This window comes from Pseudoliparis swirei, chromosome 8, assembly GCF_029220125.1.
Source record: "Pseudoliparis swirei isolate HS2019 ecotype Mariana Trench chromosome 8, NWPU_hadal_v1, whole genome shotgun sequence".
Lineage (NCBI taxonomy): Eukaryota > Metazoa > Chordata > Actinopteri > Perciformes > Liparidae > Pseudoliparis > Pseudoliparis swirei.
In genome coordinates, this window is record NC_079395.1 from 21,636,657 (window position 1) to 21,655,064 (window position 18,408).

General features: G+C 43.2%; 1 protein-coding gene across 1 annotated transcript; it reads right to left on the reverse strand.

Moving 5' to 3' along the window:
• Positions 1-209: 209 nt before the first annotated feature.
• Positions 210-5,731, reverse strand: lhx8a (LIM homeobox 8a). The gene is made up of 8 exons (XM_056420366.1): positions 5,603-5,731; positions 5,169-5,327; positions 4,886-5,007; positions 2,985-3,205; positions 2,762-2,871; positions 1,038-1,133; positions 772-952; positions 210-511 (listed from the first exon to the last, which is right to left on the reverse strand). The coding sequence occupies exons 1-8, from the start codon at positions 5,729-5,731 to the stop codon at positions 435-437; spliced, it is 1,095 nt and encodes a 364-aa protein (XP_056276341.1). The 3' UTR covers positions 210-434.
• Between the last annotated feature and the right edge of the window lie 12,677 nt (positions 5,732-18,408).

The following is an 18,408-nucleotide window of genomic DNA, read 5'->3' on the forward strand; positions in this document are numbered from 1 at the left end:
TAATCGGCTTTGTTTTCCAAAAGATGACGTGTGGATGTTTTGAGAGGAGCAAACTGTCTGCAGGAGGTCGTTCTCTCTGTGTGTGTGTGTGTGTGGTGTTCTTTCATACAGGAGGAGCCCCGATTTCATCTCGAGTGCCCAACTGACAATTTTATTATCGTCAACACATCCTTAAATATACATCCAGCTGAACCAAATCCATACTCGGGTTTTTTTACATCTTTTCTCCGACAAAAGTGCCATATCATCATTTTCTCCAAATAAATTAAACACAAAGGAATGCACATCATATACATATTAACAAAAGTTCCATTCACGCCGTCGTCATCGTCGGTTCAGCGTCCGCTCGGCTGTGAACATTTAACTCATCGATTTAACTGCTGCGGTGACCTCGGGACACTTTGTCGTCTCGGTTGTCGAGCGGCGGCGGGAGCTCAGGCGTGGCTGACCGGCAGCTGCGTCAGCGAATGGGAGACGAGCGGCTGGAGCAACAGTTGGTCCGGATTTTGCACTGAGGGACATGAGAGTGGAACATGAACATCAGACCGTGCACAGCTCTCGTGTGTGTGTGTGTGTGTGTGTGTATGTGTGTGTCTGTGTATGTGTGTGTGTCTGTATGTATGTGTCTCTGTTTGTGTGTCCGTGTCTGTGTGTGTGTCTGTGTATGTATGTGTCTGTGTGGGTGTGTGAATGTGTGTGTCTGTGTATGTGTGTGTCTCTGTTTGTGTGTCTGTGTGTGTGTCTGTGTGTGTGTCTGTGTGTGTTCCTCACCATCCATATACGTCAGAGTGGCCAGGAGGGGCGCGTCAGGGGAAATATAGGTGGTGTATTGCAGGTCCTCCATCAGCGGCGGCGGCGCCAGCTGATTAGGAGCAAACGACGTCATCAGGGAGGAGCCAGAATGTGGGCCGACGTATTTCTTTTGACGAGCTCGACAGTTCTGAAACCAAACCTGAGGGGGGAGAACGGACAGAGACTGAGACGAAGGTATCGGCACGAGGGCCCGGGGACTCGACCCAAAGCGTCGGCGGCTTTACCTGGATGACCCGGCGGCTGAGGCCGGTCCTCTCTGCCAGCTTCTGCAGATTCTGGGCGTCGGGGTTGTTGTCTTTAGTAAACTGGATTTGCATCACCTGAACATGTGGAGAGGACCAGAGGGCAACGTGTTGACACAGTGGATGTTTTGTTGAGTTGATGTTGGTGTAACAGATTAAAAGAGACGCGTCTGTCCACTGGACCAGCGGTCCCCAACCTTTTGAGCCACGGACCGGTTCAGTGTCAAAAATTATTTTCACGGACCGGCAATATAAATGATGTAATAAATATGACGTCATACAATTATACGAAGGGCATAAAGTGCCAAAACTACAACTCCTCATTACGCCAGATGAGTGTGAGCCGTGCGCTTGTTGACCTGCAACGAGCCGCTGATGGAGACGGAGACACAGACGTGTGTTTGGTCCGCTGCTCCTCACCGAGTTCTGGTCGCTGTCATTAGAACACCGGCAGAGTTGTTGTGTGAAATGTCCCTTAAGGCCACCGTCATTTGCATCTCCAACACATGTTCTTCTAGCTCGGACGGGCTCGATTCACCGGGTGGGTTTGTTTACAAATGGGTTGCAGGTCTATTCTATTGCAGTCGGGTCTTTTGTGGTTGGAGTACCGCTCAAACTCTTTTAAAAGCCTCTTCCATCCGGTCAACGTCTGAAACATGTAGAATGTTCCGCTGTTCACTCGCCCACACAGCAGCGACTTTATCGGCCAACTTGAAAACAGTTGTCATTTCCCTGAAGTGACAGAATTCATTGAGCAGTTGAATATGTTTTAAGATTCTTTGTCACTGTGCCGCCAGCAGAGGGTTCGGCGCGTGAGACTCGCCTGCAGCGATAAACCCGAACTTTAAGACTCCTGAACGCGGCTCAGACGCACACACGGGTGGATCCGCTCCTTTTTCAAAATAATAGATTTTTCCGACTGATTAAAAAAAAAGAATTACAACTTTTTTTATTCACTTTTTTTCCACGACCCGGTTCCAACAAAGCCGTGGACCGGTACCGGGCCGCGGCCCGGGGGTTGGGGACCCCTGCTCTAGAGGGCAGACCTCACCTGAGTCTCCATTCATCATGTCATCACATATATACTTGTGTGTCTGGCCACTGAGACATTCACTCTCATTGTAACTCTGTTTTAGAGTCTGCAGCTCCCCAATGAGATGAACAGATGTGATGCAGGTGGAGAACTACTGGATTTTACCTGAGACTAATCGCAGTATTGGTGGCAAGAGGGGCGGAGCAGCGCCACCTGCTGGCAGCTGATACACGTGTAGGACTGAAGGACTTAAACATTATGTAAATTAACACTAAATGGAAGCTGGGCATAATTAATTTAATCAAGGACACCTGTGTTTACCCTGCTGTGTGAAGGTCTATGATCACCTGTGTGAAGGTCTATCATCACCTGTGTGAAGGTCTATGATCACCTGTGTGAAGGTCTATGATCACCTGTGTGAAGGTCTATCATCACCTGTGTGAAGGTCTATGATCACCTGTGTGAAGGTCTATGATCACCTGTGTGAAGGTCTATCATCACCTGTGTGAAGGTCTATTTGTGTTTATCCGTGTGTAAAGTGTGAAATGCCGCATCACGTTCACCTGTTGACGTGTTTTATTTTCTGTGTTTGTATCCCTCTACAGTTGTTGTTGTTGTTGCTCCACTATTTCTCTGCCCCCTGCAGTGCAGTGATCACAGTAGCGGTCGGTACCTGTGTCTGGTCCACGGTGAAGCTGGTTCTGGCCCTCTTCGCAGGTCTGGTCGTGGTGCTGATCTTTTCCTTCTCTACCTCCTCCTCCTCCTCCTGTGCTGTGGATTGCTCTTTAAGACGAGACGTGGAACAACGGTCATTGTTCATGTTTCTCTTATAGACAAGCTCCTCCCACACACACCATGTCTGCCGCCTTCGTTGCTCAGCCAGCCCCTGGACTCACCGTTTACTTTCACGCGCATGACGTTCTCCATCATGAGGTCGTAGTGCGGCCGGCAGAACAGCCGGTTCTCCAGCAGGCCGCACTCCTCCCCGGTGGACAGCTGGCGCCGGCAGGAGTTGCAGGAGAAGCAGGCCAGGTGGAAGGTGCTGCCTCGGGCCCGACGCACCCAGTCGCTGGAGTGGATGTTGCGACCGCAGCGGGTGCAGCGGGTCCCGTACCTCCTGGACAAAGACGAGGAAGAGGAGGGGGGAGGAGGGGGGGGGGGGTCACTCAGGGGAGATGCGGTTACACGATTGATGAGTGGCGGTCTCGTCGTGGTCAAGCGGTCTTTAGCAGGAGATCCTCTGAGCAGGTCTTTACGGGCCTGCTGCAGATCAATATTTAAACCAATATAGCCAGGACACTTCACCAGTCCTTTGATACGTTTAAATTTGCAAATGAGACATCTCATTAAATATCTACTAATGTGCAAATATTTCCAGAAAAGAAACCTGAACATTTGATGAAGCCAGGTTCAAAACTTTTCAATCTGTTGACAATAGAAACTTTTGGATCTCTTCTGCTATCATTTGTGTTGTTGCTGTTACCGAGTGGAGCATCTTTATTTTTTTACCAGGGGTGTTGCTACTTCTGCTTTTAGTGGTCCGGCTAGTGTCTGCTATTGGAGTGCCATTTTAATAAAAAATGTTAACTCTCCAGCTAATGACCGACCAAATGAAATAATATGATTAAATATGCAACTGATTTATTTTAATGACAACATTTGGTACATTTAGGAGAAATATACTCTTAAATAGACAAAGTAGTAAAATGAACTCTTGATTGTGTATTTTTTATGTTTTCTTACAGTCTGAAGAGAGAATTTTTATGGAAGCCAAATAGCGCAAAATTAACAAATCCATTGTAAATAAATTGTTATCCATTCTGGAGCCATAATATTAATTTACAGTTTTGATGAAGACAATATGCTTCTCCACTTTCAGAGGAACGGATAGCGCTCCATGTGTCTTTCTTCACGGCAAGTCATTGGCATGAATAACATTCAGAGACTCCAACTCTTAACGGTTCTTCAAAATAAAAGATATTGTAGCGACCCTGGGTCAGGAACGCTACGAGACGTAGATGGCTTATAGGGTGTTTATTCAAGGAACATAGAACAAGCTACTGTTGGCCGTAGCCTACGCCAAAACCACAGCAAAACGCCGTGAAAGTCTCCCAACCAGCTTCACGTCTGCTCCGGGTCATAGCTCTCTCCGAACCGCGTAACACAACAACACACACACAACAACATCACTCGCTGTCCAATCACAGACACGCCTCACAGCTACCAGCTCGTGAGACGTTCACTTACATCCTGAACATAACATTTCCCTCAGTCCGTTACAATATGTTCAAAATGGTCCGTGCCTCACCCCAAAAAAAGAAAAAGGCACCAGCACTGCTGCCAGTATTTCCTAAGTTCTGGTTGGTCGATCAGATTCAGTTGAATGTGCAGTAGCAGTGCAGTTTATTTAATTTTTTCAGATTGTACCTTAAAACTAATTGAGAATAGATTTATATATGTGTTGTCATCGATTCCCAGGCATCCAGGATGAGATACTCTCATAATATATAAATGATGCTTGAATTCTGTGATCCTCAAACAAAGCACAACGTACACTAAACTAAAGTTCTTCTGTCCTTTGTGTTTCATCTATGAGCTAAAAAGCACATATTTCCTATTTATTTCCCCCCTCAAACACACTGTATGAAATGCTCGTTTTCCGAATTAATCGTTATTCTCTGTAATGACCTGATATTGTAATGTTCAGTCAGGGAGGCGATATAAAAACACATGGTATTATGTTCCTTACATGATGCTTATTCATAGAAGAGTGTGACTGGAGGTAGCACCGACTCACCTGAAGTAGTCCAGTTTGCAGAACACCTCTTTGTCCTTGATGTAGCAGCTCACGTGACGCCCCAGCGACGTGTTACACACACTGCAGGAGAGGCAGCGCACGTGCCAGCACAGATCGTTCACCTGAGGTGGAGAAAAAGAAAAAAGTAACAAGTATTTATTATATATTATAATAATCTTGTTCCATTTTTTCTTTTGTATTTTTTGTGTATGTATATATGACTTATATTCAACTGCGGCCTAATTGTGTAAGTATTCCCACCCAGTGTGTGCGCGTGTCTGACCTTGAGGAGGTACCGGTCCACTATGTCATGGCCGCAGGACGTGCACAGGACGTTCTCCTGCAGGGCGCCCGCGGTGTGGACGGAGGCCGAGGAGGACGAGGAGAGGGAGAACGGCGAGTACGAGTCCTCCTCGAAGATATCCTCAGGCCCAGAGGAACCCTGTCAGAAGAAAATACAATTTTATAAAATGACATATCCCAAAGAAATGTTTGAGTAGAGTTTACGAAAGTGAAGAGAGGGTCAAACTATCGAGACGTCTGAGTAACGCAGCGTTGTTTGGCTAGCATATCATAAGCCGTGAGGGAAGGTGACTGGTCTCACGCTGGGCTTTTAAAAGTGCCGCGCGAGCTACATGTCGCGCGCCGAGAGACTTCAGAAACGAAGAAGAAGAAGAAGAACACAAAGTGGTTTGGGTCGGAACCAAGAGCACCTACTGTGTCGCCATACAGGTCTCCTGCTTGGAGCTGAGTGAAAACCGCCTCCGACGGTCCCGTGTCGTCCTCCGACATTGTGTCTGCGAGTCCGGAGCGATGCGCGAGACACGGTGACGTCAAAGTCGCCATACGGTCCCGTTCATGTTTCCATGACAACCGCTGTCACTAATTAGAACATGTCCCCGCCCAACACTTTTTTTAAATGTATATTGTATTAACGAAATACTCACTCAAACTTTCTTGAAGGATTTATTTATTTATTGATTGTCTGTGTTTTCGTGCCGGTCCACTCGTTGACTTCGCAGCGGGGTCCATAACGAGGTCTACAAAGTACAATTAGCGCGAGGACAGCTGGATGAGATTCCCGCTAATTGCGTTTAGCAGCGCACGTGCACCTGATAACCAGCCATCAGCCGGCCGATGACAAGCATTACGCTTCACACCTGTCAGTCGCGGCCCGGGGTGCCCCTCCCCCTCTTCACACCTTTACCTAAATAGACCTCATTAACGGAACGAGTTTCACCTGTGGAAATGTCTCCCGTCGCTGACATGGCAAACTCTGCCTATACAAATTTAAATAAATATAAAAATAGTAAAGCAATTATAGCAATAATAATAATGATGATAGGGGAAATAACAATAATTAATAATCATTGATTTAACGTTAAGTATTATTATTATTCAGAGTAGAAGTATCAATCGGAATAAAAATCGAAAAGTACACATTCAAATAAATAAATATCACAATTGTATTATTATTAATTGTATCATTGTGTAATGTTTAGCTTGTGGGATGAATAATGTGATAATAATGCAGGTATTGGCCGACAGTAAGGACTTTTTGGATCGACGTCTCATCAAGAGACAGAGGAATATAATAACCAAAAAATGGAAACAATACAATAATAAATCCTGCAGGCCGTGGCCTTTTCATTCCTTGATTTGACATTTGTTTTGGTGTCTAAAATTAAATGGTAATGTCTTTGGAACCACTGTATTATGTTTCGTTTGCACAATATATGGGCACATTAATGCGCATGGGCATAGCGGATGTTTAAATAATTTTCACACAAATGTACACCTTTGGCCTCCAAAAAAAAGAATATTAGAGTTGTTTTTGTTTTACAAAGTGGATACAAACGAAAAATAATCATAGTGTAAATAAATACAATTGAGGTAGGCCTAATAGAATTAACTAACTTTAATTCAACATTTTTAGTGTCAATTCTTGACATGTCGTTTTATAATAGTGTTACTCACCACGCTGACCACGCTGTTGGAGACCACACCGTTGAACATTTCCCCGGAGCTTCTACCGTCCTCACCCGGTACTTCCTCCGGTAGGACTTCCCCCGTGCGGGCCAGATGTTGGTCGAACATTTCCCAGCAGCAGCAGACCGGGAGCCCGAGCCCGGTGTCTCACTCCTCTGTTCACTCCACACTCGTCAACCCCTTCAGCCTCAGCTTCTTGCTCCTCTGAGGACTTATTCTCGACCCCGCCCCCCACACACACACACACATTATTTGCACCTCCCACTGTGCTCGGACTCGCTCATCAATGAAACGTTGTAGGATTATGAGGAGCAGTTTTTTTTCACATGTATTAATTTTTTTAATGTCTTTTTTTATTTGGAAATATTGACAGGTACATAACACAGTAGACATGTACTTTAACTGATATTTCCATTTTTTTGGATCATTTTGTTGACGTATCAAAACATATAACACCCCCCCGCCCTCCCACCTATAGAGGAACAGGAAAATAAATACATACAAATACATAAAAAGAGGTATAACACATATGGTACATCTGTGTGCAGACACACCTGCATCACTAAATATCCAATTATTACATTACACAAGTACAATATATTATTGTATTATATATAATATAATACAATAACAAATTCCTATTGTCATTTAATTTCTATAGAAATTTAATGACAATAGGAATTTTTCATTTTTTTAATTATTATTTCCTTTTTTTAATTTTTTTATTTAAAAAACATAAAACCTCTTTTCATTGTCATCAAGGTCAACACTTTTGTATATATTTTTTTCACTTATGGAAAAAAGAAGAACAAAATATCATGCAGTAAAATCTCCCCAGACTGGGTTCATAGCACTTTAAGAAAATCAGATCTTTAACACTCACAGATCTTTTTCCCTGTTAGAGGCGTTCAGGTTCACTCAGCCCTGGTCTGACGTTATCAGTGTTTCTCATCTGTTCCTTCCAGACATCAGGGACACTGTGAACACAGCACAGGTCGAGTTCGGGGGAGACAAACTGATATTTATGTTGACATCTGAGCAGCTCTCTCTCTCTCTCTCTCTCTCTCTCTCTCTCAGGGCGCCTCAAACCTCGAAGTCTAATGCTATAATGACCTGAGAGGGGCTTTCTGATGGCTGAACATTAAAGTAAAACACTCAATCTGTGCCTTCAACTTCCCGTCTTAAAGGGACGATGCAGGCTCCTTAAAACAGAGAGTTGAAGCTCCTCCTCCACGATTACCTCGTCAGACTTTGAGTGGAGGTGACAGCCGACCAAAGACCGGGTCAAAAAGACACGAGTGAAAACATTCTCAGAGGGCACTTTGTGAATGTCGAGGTAAGAGACTCAGGGGGGTTGAGGGTCCCTTTGGGTCTTATCTGTGCATATTCATCTGCAACCCAATATCTCAGCGCCCCAGCTTTTCAAACAGGGTATTATTACATGACATGGATTTGTAGGAGACTCTTCACAGGAAAGAGCAATGCATGTTCAAACTTATAAGCACCACACATATGGTCTCAAAATGTAATTATTGACCTGGCGTTTGTTTTGAATTAGTGTTATAGTGTTATAATCTTAAATGATACATATACGACTAAAGTTGCGTATGGGATGTTAAATATGTGAAACTCTTCACGAGATGGACCAGAATCATTCTGCCTCCAACATGTCACTGGGTCTCACGCACCAACATTTTTTGAGAAGCTTATCCCAAATAAACACACAAAACAGAAATTATTTGTCATCTGTGAACCTTTTTGTTTTTGTCTGGATGCTTGCGGCAGTTTTTGTAAATAAAGCTTTGCACAGTGGCTTCATAACCCTTGAGATTTAAGTTAACTACATAACTTTTAAGGGGTTATGAACCAAATTAAAGAAAAAATAGTGTTTTTCCAAAGGGACAGAACCGCCACCATAGAGAGGCCTCCAGCATCAACACAAAATGAAACCGCTTTAACATAAAAGAGCTGTGGGGCCGTAATGAAATGGAAATATAAGATGGACAGAAACACTGGATGACCATTGATATCAACTGAAGGGGATCATAAAATATCGCGGAATTAATCTGCAGACGTTCCGGTTCAAGATGAGAGACAACCTTTCTCTGGATGTCAGTTGTCAGCCATGACTGGGGCCACAGTGAGGCCTCAGACAGCCTGGCTGAGGCTTTCATTTCTAGCCAAGCAGATTGCCAGAAAAGCCTCTTGCAGTGAAGCCGTTGTCGATTACTCGGGGCACCGAGCTGCCGCTGAAGAGGACTGAACAGTCAGCGGTCAATGTGTGAATCACTGCAAACCCGAGAGGTCCTCAGTACAGGAGCCACTTCATTTTAGGGCCACTAATCCAGCCCTCTAATAGGGGACGAGGACCTGGGACAGCATCTGCTGATTTATTAAAGTAGAGGGGGGGGGGGGGGGGGTTAGGGAATTGGCTCTGTGGGTGTTTACCGTCATGGCTCCGAGACTTCATGTCGAGAGGCTCCTTTGGCCTTTTGTATAGTCCTGTTAGTTTGGCCGGACATCTTTGACACAATGTAATCTCTGGATTATGAACCTGTCGGTGCTAGAGACTTTGACAGGTGGCTAACTATGCTGTTAGGTTCATGAATCTGGGGGGCTGCTACAATTACACAGGATTAGGAGAGTCGTTTATAAAAACAATTAAAAAACCCACGAGTTATGAATGTCTGAGAGCTCTGGACAACACTCACACTGCAGACACCTGCTACTTAATGAGGGTGGCTACCTACCTACCTATCTACCTACCTACCTATCTATCTATCTGCCTACCTACCTATCTATCTATCTACCTATAGGTAGATAGATTCAATTCAATTCAGTTTATTTGTATAGCCCAATTTCACAAATTACAAATTTGTCTCGGAGTGCTTTACAATCTGTACACATAGACATCTCTGCCCCAAAACCTCACATCGGATCAGGAAAAACTCCCAAATAACCCTTCAGGGGGAAAAAACTGGAGGGACCTAAGAGACTTATTAGAGCAGCCTGATAATAAGGAGTTGCAGTAATCCAGTCTCGAAGTAATGAACACGTGAACCAATTTTTCTGCATCTTTTTGAGACAAGATGTGCCTGATTTTTGAAATATTACGTAGATGAAAGAATGCAGTCCTTGAGATTTGCTTTACGTGGGAGTTAAAGGACAAGTCCCGATCAAAGATAACGCCAAGATTCTTTACAGTGGTGTTGGATGCCAGGGCAATGCCGTCTACAGAAACCACATCACCAGATAATTGATCTCTGAGGTGCTCAGGGCCGATTAAAATTACTTCGGTTTTGTCTGAGTTTAACATCAAGAAGTTGCAGGTCATCCATGTTTTTATGTCTTTAAGACATGCTTGAATTTTACTTAGTTGGTTGGTTTCCTCTGGTTTTATCGATAAATATAGTTGAGTATCATCTGCATAACAATGAAAGTTTATGGAGTGTTTCCTGATAATATTGCCCAAAGGAAGCATGTATAAGGTAAATAAAATTGGTCCAAGCATAGAACCTTGTGGAACTCCGTGACTAACGTTGGTGGTTATCGAGGCATCATCGTTTACAAATACAAACTGAGATCGATCTGATAAATAGGATTTAAACCAACTTAGTGCCGTGCCTGAAATGCCAATCGACTGCTCCAGTCTCTGTAATAGGATGTCATGGTCAATGGTGTCGAATGCAGCACTAAGGTCTAACAAGACCAGGACAGAGAGGAGTCCTTTATCTGCTGCCATTAAGAGGTCATTTGTAATTTTCACCAGTGCCGTCTCGGTGCTGTGGTGTTTTCTAAATCCTGACTGAAACTCCTCAAATAAACAATTATGATGTAGAAAGTCACACAACTGATTTGCGACCACTTTCTCAAGGATCTTGGAGAGGAAGGGGAGGTTAGAGATCGGTCTGTAGTTAGCCAACACCTCTGGATCCAGAGTGGGCTTCTTCAGGAGAGGTTTAATAACAGCTACTTTTAAGGAGTGTGGTACGTGGCCTGTTAGCAGAGACACATTGATAATATTTCATAGAGAGCTGCCAATTAAAGGCAAAACGTCTTTAAGCAGCCTTGACGGGATGGGGTCCAAGAGACAGGTAGACGTGTTAGATAGGTAGGTAGATAAGTATATCTATCTGTCTGTCTATCTATCTATCTATCCGTCTATCTATCTATCTATCCATCTATCTATCTATCTATCTGTCTATCTATCTATCTGTGTATCTATCTATCTATCTATCTGTGTATCTATCTGTCTATCTATCTATCTGTCTACCTTCCTATCTATCTATCTATCTGCCTAGCTATCTATCTATCTGTTTATCTATCTACCTACCTACCTATCGACCGACCTACCTACCTACCTATCTATCTACTTATCTATCTATCTACCTACCTATCTATCTACTTATCTCTCTATCTACTTATCTATCTATCTACCTACCTACTTATCTATCTATCTATCCATCTACATACCTACCTATCTATCTATTTACCCATCTACATACCTACCTATCTACCTATCTATCTATCCATCGATCTATCTATCTATCTATCTATCTCCCTACCTACCTATACCTACCTATCTATCTATCTACCTACCTACCTACCTATGACTACGACTTTACCCAGAAGCCTGCTATTCATGTCGCGTGTGAAAGTCAACGTTGATAAAATTGTCTTTCACGATCTTTTCCTAAACCTCACTCGGTAGTTTTGTTGCCTAAAAAACAATAATGTTAAGATCTTATTCTAAACCAAACTAAGTATTTCACAATCTTTTCCTGAACCTAACTAACTAGTTTTGTTTCCTCACCCAAACTGAGTTGTTTCTTGTGAAACGTGTAACGAGTGGAAATTCTCAGTTTCTCAGGAAAACGCCCGACGAATGCGAAGTGACATTTTCGTATCTCGTGTTTGAGGATGTTGTTCAGCCCGACAGTATCAGGTTCACAACAGAAAAATGTGTTCTGATGAAATGATACAAGAATGATCTTTTTGGATTGCTAATATTTCATAGAAGCTCGTGTTTGGCTCCTTGACCCTTCAGGACAAAAGGGGAAGACATGTTCTAATATTAGACGCCCTGATGCAAAAAATCCGACCCCACTAATATCAACTAATAGCAAAAGGTTGTTGCCCTCTTGTACCTTCTGAGCTGCTCAGTCTGTCACCGGGACGTGAGGGTTCGTGAAGGTTCGTGAGGATTCATGAGGGTTCGGCGGCGGGATCGTCGGTGGGCTCGGTTTCCCTCCTCGGCCAAAAACATCCCATCGTCCCACAAACACACGGCTGTTTTCGCTTTAAGCAGCAGTTGCTCGTGGTTTGACCCCAAGACATGCCGTGCTTATCTCGTCGCTTGGCGGTGTCACGGCTGGGTGGGGGGGAGGGGGGGGGGGCGTGTCACTGTGCATGAATGTGTGTGTGTGCGACTGAGATTATTTGGTGAAAGATTTGGATGTGAACGTGTGTGCAAGGCGTGCGTGCCAGAGAGAGAGAGAGAGAGAGAAACACTACTTTCCTCGCCAACTGCCATGTCTCAATTGGTAACCTGACCCTAACAGGAAGTGGTGAGCTGTGACAGGTATGGACAGAAGAGACATGACTGGATGATGGTGGTCTTTTCAGTCAGTGGGCTATGAACTTGTCCTTCTCAGCAGATGGTTGTACATAGCTCCGCCCACTTCAGCCACTTCTGGTTGCAAAAAAAGTTGACAGAACCCCCCAAAAAAGATGGCGACGGCCAAAAAGCCGATCATGAGGCTTCAAAGCGATCACATGGGCGACGTCTCTGTCATTTCGTCCACTTTCTATGTACAGTCTACGCTGAGGACACTATTCAATTCAATTCAGTTTATTTTATACAGCCCAATATCACAAAATATGAATTTGCCTCAACATACGACTATGTGTACAGTTGACTAAAGATATAAACACTCACCTGACCCTCTGAAGCCGACTGATCTTCTTCTTGAGTTGAGTCACAGTCGAGGTAACTGCCGTTAGCTAGCGTTAGCTGCTGTTGTTAGTTCGTATTAGCTTCTGCCGTTAGCTAGCATTAGCTATCATAAGCTAGCATTAGCTGGTGCCGTTAGCACTGTCTTCTCAGTTTAATCATAATTAAAAAACAAAGCTCACAACCCTGCTTAGCTAGTTAGCATGTTTTTTTTCATGAAATAAAAATGATTATACTAAATATACTTGGGGATAATTCCAATCTGACATAAAAACAGACTTGTGAAAAAAGACGTTTTGAAATTATCATTTAAAACTCTGTATAAAAGAAAAATGTTTTAAAACTACTTTAGTTTAAATTTATTTCTTAAGTTATTTAGCAACTTATTGTCATATTTACATACACACATTGATACAATATTGCCAATGCACAAGTATTGACATATTTATGTATTAATTTAATGTTGGACACTTTTGGGCTCCGTCAGACAAAATAAAATAAATCTGATAATGACACATAAAAATAATGGAAACCTGTTTTAACTGGACACTCAGATACAATAATATAAAACAAATATACCACAGGTTATGTCTTTCAAATCAGCATGACAGCAGCATATGCTTCTCAAATGTTATTTTAGAAGACTAATTATCTGGCTCATTTACTGCCTGTATTTTTATTCCTTGCACATGCACTTCTTCTTTATTGCTTGTTAATTATTTCACCATGCAGTTACACAAACAAGGGTAAAGAATCACTTCCTGGATGAGAGGTCAATCCTCTCAAACCAACGGGCATCAGAGAGCCTCATGTCAAAGTTCAACCAGATTCAAAGCGATAGAATGAAAAAAGCCCCCTTTAATGACATGGATGGAGAGTGAATTTAGACAAGACTAAACCTTTAGTCTGCACTTGACTTGAATCAGCCAATAAGGTAACGGGTGTGTGCATGCGCCCGTACATGTGAGTTTGTTGGTCCGTCCCTGTTCTGCACATCATCTCCCGCTCCCCTTTCTTCTCGGCTACAGGAACCCGTCACCGGGACAGCCAAAACAAACAGCGGTATTCTGGGTACTGTATTGCCGTGACAACAAAAGATAAGGGGGCGGGGCCGGGTGGAACCAGACGAGTGCCACATCTGGGTTTCATTAGCATCTGTGGCCAATGACAGATGACTTGTATTCTGCCCGGCGACACAACGTTAGGCTGGATGGCGGTCTCCTCTGACAGAAGGGGGGAAATGACATCATCAAGGGAAGCTGATGTTTCCTGAGCCGTCGGGAGCCATCTCTGGACCTGGAGGGATTTAGTTAAGTTCAGTTTTATTATGATTGCCATTAACTGATACGGTAGTGACACTCGGCCTGTGGTCCCAAACAATCTGACTGAGGTCACGGAGGTTGAAGTGTATGTTCTCCTGTTTTGTGAAATCCATTTTTCCACACAGCATGGATGTATTTCTGAGCGGGCCCACCGGGCACAGGCCCAAAGTGTTGGGGGCCCCTTGGCCTTAACCGACAAAATGTGACCAAAAGACGCATACCAACCAGAAAGAGACTCAAAATTACTACAAATATTCACTGATGTTCCCAAACATTAGAGAAAGTCCATGTTAGCATGGATGTAGCTCGCTATGTTAGCATTTTGCCCGAAAACTCATGTTGGTCAGATTTAGCTGAGCATGACTGGAGTGAGGGTTTGTAGCATGTTAGCACATTGTTAGCATGTGCAGAGGAGTTTATTTTCTTCTGCCGTTAGCTAGCATTAGCTTCTGCCGTTAGCTAGCATTAGCAAGCATAGGCTAGCATTAGCTGGTGCCAATAGCACTAGCTTCTCAATGTAATGCTAATTGAAAAAACAAAGCTCACAAACCTGCTTAGCTAGTTAGCATGTGCAGCCTAAGCTAAATCAATAAAAATGTTGACAGAATAAAAAGAAAATGTTGAAATAAATATCATAATTTAACCTTTTGAAAAAAACATGTTCATCAAACAGATGAATAAATTAAAAGTAAAAACAAAAAGCGGGATGTTGAGCAGGTGTTATATCAAAGCAGTCAGGTACAATATCAGGCACAGAACTACATTTTTACTGGCCAACATTTTGACGTGTGGCATGTATACAAGACCCAATTTTGTTATACAGAACTACAAAGACTCGTAAAACAGCTGCAATTAGACATCGATAGACTCACATCGGCAATGAAAAGTGTCAAACAACCACAAAAAGACAAATAATCATAAAGCAACTACAAAGAGATGTAAAATAACGCCAAAGAGACACAAACACGACTAAAATAACATAAAATGTACCCAAAACAAAAAATACTAAAACAATAACTAAAGAACTACAGAAAGAGACATAAAACAACCACAAAGACTCTCAAAGCAACTACAAAGACACACAAAATGACCACAAAGAGAAAGAAAAGGACCACTGTCTCTTTAAGGTCCCCTGCTGAAAAAGCCCCAGCAGCTCTGATTGGCTCGCTAGAAAAACATCGAACACATTTGCAAAGGTAGTTGTCAAGCCCTGGGTCGGGGTGGTATATTCTAATGAGCCTGCTAGACATAGGGAGGGGAGCCAATTCTGATTGGCTTGTTGAATCTGATCGAGGCAGCACAACAAAAACTTATAATTAAATTCTCATTTCACAGATTTCTGGGTTAGCCGGCACTCCAGATACCACAAAGTCACTGGCTGCATCAGTGATGGGTTTAACTTCGCCTGTGGTTAAGTATCATCTGTGTTTTGACATATGAATTGACGTGCTAAACATTTTAGGCATTAAAGTGCACGTCTGAAAAGGGCTCTCCTGCTTTTCTAATTCTTCCTCCTCTTCTTCTACTTCTCTCTTTACATCCTCCTCTCTGGGCTGCTGCTCTGCTGTTGATCAGGATAAGTGGCTCTCTGATGCTCTCCAGTGGTCCAGAGCAGAGGGATGGAGGAGGGAATGACTTGCTCTTTGACCCTTGACCTCTGGAGTCACCGGCTGGGAGACATGAACCAGTCAGCAATAGGCTGAGGAAGATGATGAGGGGACGTGACATCTGAAGGTTAAAGGTCAATGCGAGATCAGTTACGAGGAAACCAATGTCTTGTGCTCTGTGAAGTTTGCTTGGGATCTCACACTCGTGAAAATCTGGATTTACGATATTATCGCAGGTTGTTGCGTTTTCATTGCTATTCATCCGCAGGTCAAAACTCACGGCCCCCCTCCTCCTTCCAGTCAGGGTATTTTAAACGTTCCCCTCGCTGCTCCAAAGGAAACTGTGCCTTCTCCTCAGAGGCTAGCGCTCTTCTGAGGTTACTGAGGCCAGTGGAACCCTCTGTGGTTTTATTTTTTCAATGTCATAATTTTTGTAATTAGACCTGCAGCTTTTGCGGTTCCATCTACGGTGTAATGTGCATTTAATTTTGAGACTGTTCAGAAATCTGCTAGTTTGTGATCCGTGGAGTGCTCCAGGGACGATGTATGTAGGGATGGGTATCGTTTTTTTTCTTTTTTCTTCCGATACCGGTGCTAAACCGTTACTTTTAAAACGATACCGGTGCCTGAACCGATACTTAAAATAAAAAGAAGCACAAAACGACGATTGATAATGACGACATTAAAAACCTCTTCATCCATATTCCCTGTAAAAGCCATTCTCATGGAGCACTGACACATATCAGACTTTTGCGCCCGTAGCTCGTAGCTAGTGCGAGCTACGAGCTACGAGCTAGCTTAAACATGGTTATAATGGATAATTTATTATTTGTTATTTGTTGAACCGAAAACCGGTGACAATATGGCACCGGTTTTCGGTACCCAATCCTAGATGTATGTCTTTCGAAGTTCGCTCCGCACTGGTGCCCTCAACGAAAAGACAATGTTTTTTTTCAATTGGATTTTGGATTATTGCAGAAGAATAAGCTCCGTGGCGAACAAACATTTATGATACTAAAGCTGCGTTCACACCAAACGCGTTACAAAATGTTTCGCGTGATTAGATCCCAATGCGAAGTCAATGCACAGACGCTAATGGATGCAATTAAAGTGAGTTTTCGCCAGGCGGCGGAAATGAAGCGAATTGCGTGGCGTGAGTTCGCGAATTGAGCGAAGTGAAAAATTTGCCTCATTCGCCTCAAATTGAAATATTTAAACTTTGGCGAAAAATTCAGCCGACACCATATAAAACAGAAATAGTGATTATTTCTTCCACGGTGGACGACGGAAATGATAACTGTTTCCACGGAGTAAAACCACGTAGATAAGCCCCGCCCCCTCTAAGGCGCGAATTAAGCGGATGATTGGAATAAACCACAACTTGTCAAGCGAGTAAACTCCCGCGAGTAAAGGGTTGGGAATATTCACAACGCTGTTGGTGTGAACGCAGCATTGTTCAGCGAGATGATCCTCACTGATGAATTCATTTGTAAGAGCGAATGCAAGGAGTAAAGACTTTGTAAACGCCGTTTTGTGGTCTCAGTTAGCCTCTCGTTAGTAAACGCCTTTTCTAAGACATGTAATTCATAAGCGGGGTATTTACTGACATTCAAATCTTTTAAGCTTGTGTTAACCACAGGACCTTTTTTAGACACCTAACCGAATGAGGACTCATTCCTGCATCGTACCATTTCACTCATTCACTCACTTCAACAAGGTCTCCAGAGGAGTTCTCACTAGGAAGACACAGAGACGCACTGCCCGAGTGATGCCGCTATCGGCAGGACTACCTCGTCTGACTGGCCTCCCATGATGCACAAAAAACACACGGTTAGGCTTTAGGGAAAGCTAGGGGTTTGGATTAAAATAGCTACTTCTATTGTTCTTTACCATCATGTTTTCAATAGGAACTGACTGTTTTACGTTAATATGGTGACTACAAGTGCCTTTGTATGTTTTGGATCCTTTTATTTTGAAGCTCTTCCAGGCAGACCGGAAGTAGATGTAAATCTCGTAACATGACATTGCAAAAAAGTACGTTAGCTAGGTGTGCTGAAGGAAAAGGTGTTTGTGAGTATTTGTCTGAAGTACATACGTTACTCTATGAACTGCTAAGCGCCGAGCTGGAACGGGAACACGGTACTATGTGTTTTATGTGGGCTTTGACTTCATGTTTAGTGACTTTATTTTTTAATGAACTTGTAAAATGTATTGTAATAATAATGTATTGTATGCTAATGCTATATTGTAGCTATATGTGCCCTTTCAGAAAGAGAACATGTCGTGATTAATGTCCACATGTATATGAATGTCATCTAATTCATGCTAACACTCTTAAGAGCTCATTTCTGTTTTATTTGTTCCATAATGCTCTTACAGTGATTTCTGGAAATGAAATGGAAAAAGAAACACTATTAAATTTATGTTCGTCAACAAGTCTCATGGTTGAACATGAATAAAGGAAATTTTGGAAGGATCAGTACGCTTCTCTATTGTCCGGCTGGGGTCCGCTACAATAACCACGGGGTTCAGGTTAGAGAACGGTTGTGATCGTACCTTAAAACAGGAACACTGACGGTTTGAAATGAGAAACCTCTCTCCACGGTGGACACTGGCTCTGTAACAACGTCACACAGCTTCGTCTAGATGGGA